Here is a 10,306-nt window from a genome sequence, read left to right on the forward strand (position 1 = left end):
GTCGTGTCTTGGACACCACCGGCCTACTATGTAGCACTGTAAAATGTTATTCAAATAAATTCAACCTTTTTTCTTTTTTTGAAAGAACCTAAAGAATTGAAAGTTAGATTGAATACGAGAAGTAAGCCAATATATTTCAGCAGGTAATTTGCTTCATAAAACCTAATACTGTATTGTCCATATTATTCATTGTACTGCGCAACATTTTGCGCTTAATGCTCCCAGCATAGAGTGTCACGTTTAGATGATATCTTGCCTTGTGCATGTTGTTCGTTTTGAGAGCGAAATCATCAAGCGCCAAATACAATGTAGGTACCTTAAAGGGATCACGATAAAACTTCGAAGTTGGCACTTGGCTGGTTGAAGCTGCCTACGTCACAACTTATGTATTGCGAAGCATTTATTCTGTTCGGTTTATATGTGAATTACAGTTAACAAAAATCTAGCCCCCTTAGCAACTGACATTTTTTATGGTTTTCTGGTTAAAATCAGGTTAATTTAATGAGCGTTACAATCGATAAACAATCTGAAATGTTATTATTGAGCATCACATCACTGGCAAAAGCCACCGTAATATTATTGTCCAGTTTCGAAAAGATGCGATCGCTAGCTAAGCGATCGGGGCGTCCTCCAAAGACAACTGTCCGAATTGACAGAGCTATCGTGGAGGAAGCGGAGCTGGGTCGGGGACTATCTGCTTCGAAGACTGCGAAACAGATTGAAAGTAAGTTTTCCATTCAGCTGATATCCAAGTCGTACGGAATCTTCTTCATAAGACAGCCCGGGGGCCGTTTTTATCGCTAGCCTGATTGCCAGGTAAGGGATTCCATCCGGTCCCGGTGCCTTGCTCACCTTTTGGGAATTGACGATTACGATGAGTTCCTCATTCGTAACCCATACCTCTCCCTCGATCTCGACATGACTGTTGTCGCTCGCGGATTGAATGTGCAGCAGATTGGCCGACCACCTCTGGTTTGTGTCTGAGATACTGGAACGCACATAGCCTATCGGAACAGATTCTCTTGCTTGCCTTAATCGCACTCTTTAGCACCAATCTTGAAGAACCGAATCATGTACGGCACTCTCTCCTCTGTGCATCTATTCGAGCACGCTGCATCCTCCTTGCACGTCGGCACGCATTGCAGAGGTCCGTCAGTCCACGAGTAAACCGGTGCCTTCCCATTCCTAGGTTGGTGAGTCCTAGGCATGGTGGCGTCGCACGCCCGCGATATTATGGCGTTTAGTTGGTCAAGAGTCGGGCGGAGCCAACTGCCTCCATCGCGCTCTCTTCTCATTTCCTCACTGAATACCTCGGCATCAAAACTGACAGGTGATCGTTATTGGTGTATCCATCGTCTAGTTTTCGTTCGTAATCAGTCCTGGGCTGGAGAACGTCACATCGATGATCGACTTCGCACTATTTCTACAATATATATATATATATATATATATATATATATATATATATATATATATATATATATATATATATATATATATATATATATATATATATATATATATATATATATATATATATATATATATATATATATATATATATATATATATATATATATGTACATTTGATCCCAACGTTGGCAGATCTAAGTTGAGCTTTGTCAAAGCCTCCGACAGGATCAGACTCCTCTGGTTCGTGGAGTGACTTTCCCACTCAACAGCCCAAGCGTTGAAGTCACCCGCCACAACCAACGCCGTTAGGCCCTTTAGCCCGATGGATAACTGGTTGACCATCTGGGTGAACCTTTCGGTAGATCAACGTGGCGGAGCATAGCAACTGCAGTAGAATATTCCGTTCATCTTCGCAACCGCGTACTCTTTGTTTGAGGTTGAAACAACCTCCTGATCCGGAAACCTGCTTGTCGTCCATACGGCGGCCAAATTAGACTTATTCGCAACCTAGTTACCGCATCGGGAGGGATGCGATAGGGGTTCGATACAATGGCGATGTCCGACAGCGACTCAGTGACTGCTTCGTATAGCAGCTGCTGAGCTGTAGAGCTGTGGTTCAGGTTCATGGGTACCTGGGGTTTCCCATAAAGTGTGTGGCGTCTCGTTTTCCGGAACATACTATGCACTTGGGAGACTTCCCGCAATCCTTCGTTTTATGGTCTCTATGTGGGCTTGTGTAACATCGCATCCCTCGGTGATTTAATGCAGGTTTTTAAGCTGGAGAGTCACCTCCGAGGTAAGTGCCCAAACCTTGCACCCCCAGGGACCTGCTCGGCTGCCCTTGTTCTTCGCATTCTTTCGGAGCTCAAAAGTCAAAAGAAGATCCGCACGTCGGCCCCAAAATCCTTGAGCTGGATTCGCTTCTCATTTTCTTCAAGGCTTCAGAGTACTTAGAGTCGTCGGTCTTGAGTATGAGGGCGGTCTACCTGCTCTTTGCCTTTGGTGGACGCGTTGCCGCCGCTCCGTCTTGGCGCTATTTACCTCCCTGGTGCCCTTTTCTTACTACGGTAACCCATGGGTTTCCCGTAGTCGCTGTCTTCCCGGTTGATGTTCCGGCCTTTGAGCCTGCGAAGCTAGCTCGTACAACAGCTTCTCCACGTTGTCGGGGGCCGCTTCCCCCGGGGACTGCCTCGCTCGCTCACCGACCTGCCCCGTAGCAGATCGCGACGAATGAGGGCATCGGTCTGAACCTCTTTTTCAGAGACTTTAATCCGACCCACAAGTCCGGTGTGGTGATCGCTGATGATCGAGCTGTTCGGAAAGCGCTGCTACCCTAGGGCGCTTGTCCCTGCTCATTTCGATGACCTTGACTAGAAAGTGACCAACGATCGTTGTATCCGGTGTGAAAACTGGCGTGATAGCCATCTGGTTTTGCTGCATCCTTATCAGATTTTTCCTGAGGAGACCGATGGGTGCCACCTCGTGCGAAGGGATTTGGTAGTCCCTCTTTGTTTTTTGTTCTTCGAATCCATTTTTAGTTTAATGGGTGCTTCTTCCACCTGCTATCCTTGTCCATAATAGAGTAGTCGCCTTTGTCATCCCATGGTAGTCTATTTTGAAGCAGTGAGGTCATGGCTAAGGTAGGTCCATAGCGCCTTATGAGCAAATAGGGGATGACACGACTAGGGGATCTCGAGGCCGGTGCCAGCCAAGAGATGTGGTATTATAATAAAGTCCGATTCAAGTCCGTTTTCTACTCTACCAGTAGCCATAATTAGGACCTTACTAGCATCGGCCCAATGGGCGGGTTAGTCCATTTTTGATGGGTGGGGCGGCACTACTTGCTCCGTTGGAGATACCTCCAGGTACTTGTGGCTTTTGTGAAGAGTCTACTGCCCAGTTGTTGTGAATATTTTTATATGGTATCCACATCATAAAAGGCTATTCCCAAAACTGAAGCAAATTGACCACAAATCTACTTAAACAACTTCTATGTATTTTCCTTCCTTCATCATCCCGTCCCGCTCTACTCTCCTATGCTTTTCTTTCCCTATCAACTTTTTAATCTAGATCACTTGATTGCCACCCAGTCTTCGCGGTCACCGCGTCCGTCCAGCAACACCAGTCCGCCACCGCACCAGTTTTTCTCGTGCCGACCTAGGACAGGACGTGACAAGTGGCTTTCAGTTATTCTTCTTTTCGTTCAAAATAGCCCTCATAAAACATTTTAATTTTTCAACACGAAGCTTGCCAGTTTCGTCAAAAATATTTAATAAAGGAAATTTTAATACCTAGTATTTTTCAATTCTGGGTTACTGGGTTATTATAGTTAGTTACTTGATAATAGTTACTCAATAAATCTTGAATTGATTTGAAGATATATTTTGGATTTATTTGAATTAGTCATAATTTCAACTTATTCCTCTTGCTTTCCTTGAATTGAATCTGCAATCGTTCATGATAAGTAGTTTAAACAACATGATTAATATTTCGAATGTTAATTTTCACAGATCCGGTGTATGAAAATGTTTCGAAAAGTTGTTGAACGAAACACAGTTCATCCACTTGGTATGCAGAAACAGTGTAAACCAAAAATGACGAAAGTTTTTGTAGCACGGCCATACCGACTGATAATAAAACTCAACAGTGCGCAAAATAAAATCGACCAATCAGAGAGGGCTTTCACTTTGACGAAACTTCGTGTGATTTTTGGTTTCTCTTGTCACATCCTGTCCTAGGTGCCGACCTGCACGTTTCCGCTGGCCCACTGTCGAACAGTCCATTTGAACCCGATGCCGTCGAAATCGGAACACCGTAGAAAAGGAACAGGAAAAAAGAAAAGCCCTGTGCACTTTCTTGGTTTTCTCTCTTGAATGCCTTAGCGGGACTTTGTCCGTTGCTGGCGCTTGATCGTTCCACGGCTCTTCTGCAACGAGGACGATAGCTTTAATATGGCGTCGCTATATGAAGTTACAATTTGTCCTTACCCAAAAGTAATTCCGTCCGCGATTGATTCGCGATGTTCGCGATGTACACCCGACGACTTCTCACATGAAAAGAACAAAATTCTCGATCGAATCGACTGTCTCCTGTTTGTTGATTCCTCGAGTTCGTTTGATTCCTTGTAAGCCGTGCTGCCTGCTCCTTGGCATTTTTAGTAGCGTCGCTTTAGTGAGAGACTGTCAGACTGTCGGCGGGTTGCTGTCAAATTTCAACTGCTTCAAAGTAGTGCGGTTTTTGGTTGCATATTGCGTGTTCCTTCGTCTACTGCGTGATTCATTACTCTGCTTCATGTGTGCGGTACTTATATTTATTCTAACTGCAACACAGTGTCTGACCCTCACCACCCCTGGGTAATTTCCCGCTACTGGTCCGGAACTGTCGGGCATATTGCACGACCTCGGCGATAGCTGTGCTGAAGATGATTTGAAAGGTTCGATACATCAAAGGTAGGGTTCAAAGATTTAACTTTTTATCAAATTTCCACTGCGCCGATATCCATCTTTTCTTCTAAAATTCCGCTAAAAATCTTCTCTCCGGAATCCATAGAGTTGTACATTACATCGACGCGCGTCTTGGGGATCTTGCACTTGATGTGCTTGCTGTGTGTTCTTTGTAGAAGAGGGGTTCCAATTGGGAGTGGACTAGTTGTTCGCTTGTTCGCGTACCTTTTTCAGTACCCTTTTCAGATTTTTGTAGGTAGTAATTTGGTTTTACGTTGTTCATTTTCGACTAAGTGTTGTGTGGCTTGTCCTGGTGTTATGTTTCCCTTGATGAGTGCTCCGTCGAGCTGTGATTTTCGCATGGAGTTCACAAGTCCCTTTAGAACGTTATTTCCGTGATCCTTTTTCGCCGCCTTTTTTCTTCGATTATTTATTTGTTCATCCAAGTCCTCGATGGTCCCGTTTAAAGCCACTGTCTGCATCCGGTTTTTTTTTCTGAAGTATTTTTATTTTTCGTCTCGATCGTTTGATTTTCATTAGGTATGCTGCATTTTCCTCTTGGAGGTGGTCACCAGCATATTAACCACAAATCGTTGTAGCTTGACATCTAACGCGAGTGTGCCCGAAATACCGAGTATCGCGAACGGGTAATATGGCCTCGTGTTTACCCGGATGTATCCATAATCAATGAGAAAAGGTGGATAGGCGTCCATGGTTGTCAATGGGGTATTGACTATCCGACGACCGTCTCTTCTGGTAAAGCGTCTAATTCCAATAGCTCCCTGGTTGGTCTAAGATGTCAGCAACTCCTGATCGGGGCGTGGGGTTATAGATAATGCGGATGTAGATTTTATATATTAGTACTGTCAGTGACAACAGTTCTTTACGTGGTTAGGGTTCCACACATTCAGCGTGTAAAAGTCACCTCGACTACTAGTTTTTTTGCGTTATATTCTAACTTTTTTTAACATCATGTCTCATATGCAAGAGAATTTGTTTTTTATTTTGAACTCGCTTGAATTGGTTTTGTTTTCACATGAATATGAATAAATAACTAACTGAACAACAACTAACCGTGTTTTTTATTTTCTGCTGTTTTTTTTGGAAAAACACTATTTTTTTACTGGAGGTGGATATGCTTTTCCCAGTAGAAATTGTTTTAAAATATTCATTTTCAACTTCTATAGCAGTACAAGTAAACACATCAGAACACTCCCTTAGGTTCAACTTTGAAATAAACATCCGTGCGAGCTACGATGTCCTCATTGCCGACCATTTTCATAATCACACTTGATCGCCACAGTCCTCGAGGCAGATAGGGTGGAAAAATGTTGGAATCCAGTATAAGATTTTTCGCGTAGTACTGCTTTGCGGTTACAGGACATGCTCCGATTTCCGGGAAGTTAGTGCAATCCTTAAAGTACGAATAATATTCCCTCCAGGTCGTACTGAAGAATTGGCACAATCTATGTGGGGCAATCTTCATCGGATACTGGTTGAACTGGTTGTTGCCTAAAGAACTGTAGGCTGCGATGACAGATATCTAAAAATAATGATGAAAAAGATCAATGGTTTGTTTGAAAGACAATAGAACTTACGAAGCAGACCTCATATCGGTCGTCTCCATCGACTAGCAAATCCATGGTACCATCCAGCACCCAAATTGTCCGGTTAAACTTGCGCACTCTGATTTTACTGAGATCATAAATGTGCGTACCATTAACTTGTTCGATTTTTTCGAACATAACATCAATGCTGGCAGAGACAATTACTGCTGCGGTGACCACTAGAAGGATTAATAAAGTACACTTCGGCCGGTTGTTCATAGTTGGTTCAATCTCTGCACTAAAACTGATTTGACGTAAGACACCACCAGTAATTTTATGCAGCTAGTGAACGGGCAATAAACTTTATCACCGACAGTCTAAGGTATGTTTTGTGCGAGTAACAACAAATGATTATCGATAGCTCTGTTTTTAGAACAACGATACACAATTCAGTTTAGTTAGTTCAGTATAAGTTTCACTAGAGACAACAGATTTATTATATTTACAGTAGTTTTCTAATTGGGAGAATAAAGAACAGTCCAAAAGATTACAGGGTGTTCGATAAATTCGAATACAACTTTTTATCGTAGTATGTGCATTAGAGTGGAGGGTCGTTATATGTAAAAATAAAATTCATAACACACAACCAGAACCAAGTTTTTTGTTTTTTATTTGGGGCCCCTAACAGTGCGCAATTTACCGGAGGTCGATTGGTTTTGAAGTAGAATACTTCTCTTAGGAAGTTCGGCTACATAGGGATGTGAAATAAAAATCTAAAACCGAAAAAAGTGAAAAATACGTCCAATTTCAAATGCTAATAAATCGGTTAGTATTCGATGGATTTCCTTCGTTCTTGCAGCAATAGATTGGAAAATCTTCTAAGATTCGTCCCAAATGAAGATAATTGTAATTTTATTATTCAAACTATTGTACTATTGAAAATAGTCAAGCCTTGTCAAAACGAAAAATTCGAACTCTGCTTGGTCGTTGCATGATTGCTCCCCAAGCACGGTCGACAGAATCATATACCTTGCAATTGAAAATATGCCGAAGCTGCTCATAATAGTTCTAGACAGCGACAACAGCAGTCATCCCTTAGAAGCAGCAGTAGCAAAGCAGTGGATACCAGCCATAGCGAATAGCGGCCACAGCTGTGGCGTAGCAATGAATAGCGCACTAGTTACAGCGGATCTCAGCATCGATAGCAGCTGGGCCAGCTGATGCAGGGGCAGCGGATACCAATGGCATAGGGATACCATCTGGTCGAAGTTAGAAATCAGGACACCTTTTCTCGGCACAAATTTGACTAAGCCATTCTATTCTTCGAAGTATGAGCAAATATAACACATAATATGTGATTTACCCTTTAAAATACAATATAACACTCTTTTATTTACTTAAAATACACTCAGTTTTTATTTACGCGGGGATATGTACCTCGTGGAAAAACGCGTAATTCAAAATTCCTTCCATTTAAAAATCCACGTGAAAAAAAACCGTTTATTAGAAAATCCGTGTGGAAAAGTACCTAGTGAAAAAATGAGTGTATCTCCACTTTTATCAAACCGCTTTGAATTGTTACGCATTAGTAGATACTTTAAAAATTTAACACACGTGAACTGTTTCAACTTAAACTTAACAAATGCCAGATGCTCAATGGTAACAGTAAACGCATTAACGAAAATTCTTATTACTATACTGAGTTTCAACCAATGAAAAAAAATCGATCGCAGTGAGCGTTGCGACATGGAATCGAAAACACTTATTGAGCAATTTTCAAAAATTCTGCTCATTGCCTTACAACAAAATTAGATATCTTAAAAAAATCAGGACAAATGCTATAATATAAAAAATAAATCAGGACGCCCAAATAGGACTCCAAAATCAGGACATGTCCTGCTAAATCAGGACGGATGGTATCCCTACAATGGCAGCGTATAGCGGCCACAACTGTGGCATGGCTAGGAATAGCGTAGCAGTTGCAGCGAGTATATTTGACCATGAAGCATTTATGCAATAATTGAATGAAAATTGCAATTGCAACAATCGGCCTTTTTCAAGGCTACTAAATGTTTTTGGAAGAGCATAATGAATGGTCATTAATAAACTACAACTGAGGTTTGATGCTGCTGCAAATGCATTGCAGTGTGATGTTTATTACGATTTATTGATACTGTGCTTAACAAGCGGTATATACGAAACAAATCCGATTTCAAAATGACTGACACGCAAGCAGCCGGGTTATCATTCTTGTAAAAGTATTCTTCTTAAACCTTGCGGTCGTGGCTTTGCACACAACCCTCCTGTGATTTTTACTCTGACAATATTTATTATCATCATTACCCTTTTCAAACAATAATGCTTCAAAAGTAATGATAATAGAACAAAGTGGCATCATTTGTTAATAGAAACTTCATTGAAAGTTTCAGCAAAATCTAAATAACAATTAAAAAACATAAAACTGAGAATTTTTTTGGAAATGCTCTGTATTGAGATTAGCACTTTTTTTCTCATACTAATACAGTTTTGCTTATTTTGTTGCCTCGTGTTTAGAGAATCCTTTAGGGGACAAGATGTGAACGGGGAACGAGTAAATAACGAGCTTCTCTATCAAATAAATTAGTTCCAATTGGAAGTTTGAACCACGTTATTGGGATTCTTTGATTTTCTATGTGAATGCATTGAAAGAATTTATTCTTTACTTAATAGAATATTCCCTTGGGCTCAACTTTGATGTAAGCATTTATCTGAAGCACAGTAGTTCCGTCATACACGTTCCCCTTCGATGACGATATCCGTAGTTTCCACAAGTAATCTTTGATTCTGGATGATTTTCGCTTGATTAGGTGGGGGCGGATGTAACGGAACCAATCACCAGCAAAAAAAGCAGTTTTAGATAGAGGTATTTTCGGAAAAGGTAACGTGACGCCACCGAGCATACTTTTTGCAACAGAACCCATACAAAGTCATATAGTAAATGGAATCGCTTGACAACTTGCACACATTTTAGGACAGATATAGGAATAATAAACTCTTCGGCATACTCAAAATATACCAGTCGCTTCGATCTTGCCGTACACATTAATGTGCAATAAAATGTCTCCGTTGCCGGTGTTCTTCATGAAAATACTCAACCGCCAGAGCCCTCGCGGCACGTACGGTGGAAGCATCGCCGAATCGAGAACATGGTTCTTCACGTGGAACGTCTGCGGAACGATGGGACATTCGTCGGGAGCCGGGAAGTCGCAGCAAGCTTCGTAATACGACTCGTACGCCGCCCAGGTTGTACGAAAAAATTCACATATTTTCTGCGAGGCCAACCTCATTGGGTATTGGACAAACTGGTTGTTGCCCAAGGTGCTATACGCTGCCCTAACATACACCTGGAAACGATATGCTCGAGTGAAATTGCATTCAAGTTGCGATCCGTTTGTACACTTGCCTCATATCTATCGTCCAGTTGCCTCAAAAGATCGAAGGTTCCATCTAGAACGGCAACCGTGCGGTTAAACTTGCGTACGCGAATGTGTCGGATGTCAAGAAAGTCTGCTCCGTCGATCAGCTCGATTCGTTCGTACATAGCACCGATTGGAAACTTTATCCAAGCCATCACCACAAACTTCGTAGTCACCAGTAAAACCAACAAACGCAGACTAGTGTCCATCACTGAGCGCTGTAATACTGTTCCCGTTCTAGGGAATGGAGCGTGTTTTTGCTACTGCGTAAAATTTGCGATAAGCCTTCGAAGATCGTGTTAAAATTTGAACCTACATAACATGCTGCAAGTGGTACAACATCAACTTTCCGGCACATTTTTAACTCTTCGCCAATAGGATAAGTCTCATGTTATTGTAAAATAAAAAAATATTTAGAATTTCCTAGATCTTTAGAACTCCTAGAGCT

General features: G+C 41.8%; 2 protein-coding genes across 2 annotated transcripts; both read right to left on the reverse strand.

Moving 5' to 3' along the window:
* Positions 1-5,990: 5,990 nt before the first annotated feature.
* Positions 5,991-6,689, reverse strand: LOC129728848 (uncharacterized). Its single transcript, XM_055687316.1, has 2 exons — positions 6,464-6,689; positions 5,991-6,399 (listed from the first exon to the last, which is right to left on the reverse strand). The coding sequence occupies exons 1-2, from the start codon at positions 6,680-6,682 to the stop codon at positions 6,061-6,063; spliced, it is 558 nt and encodes a 185-aa protein (XP_055543291.1). The 5' UTR covers positions 6,683-6,689; the 3' UTR covers positions 5,991-6,060.
* A 2,443-nt stretch (positions 6,690-9,132) lies between these two features.
* LOC129728839 (uncharacterized) lies at positions 9,133-10,070 on the reverse strand. Its single transcript, XM_055687308.1, has 2 exons — positions 9,846-10,070; positions 9,133-9,786 (listed from the first exon to the last, which is right to left on the reverse strand). The coding sequence occupies exons 1-2, from the start codon at positions 10,065-10,067 to the stop codon at positions 9,448-9,450; spliced, it is 561 nt and encodes a 186-aa protein (XP_055543283.1). The 5' UTR covers positions 10,068-10,070; the 3' UTR covers positions 9,133-9,447.
* Positions 10,071-10,306: the final 236 nt, after the last annotated feature.

Source organism: Wyeomyia smithii, chromosome 1 (assembly GCF_029784165.1).
Source record: "Wyeomyia smithii strain HCP4-BCI-WySm-NY-G18 chromosome 1, ASM2978416v1, whole genome shotgun sequence".
NCBI classification, from domain to species: Eukaryota; Metazoa; Arthropoda; class Insecta; order Diptera; family Culicidae; genus Wyeomyia; species Wyeomyia smithii.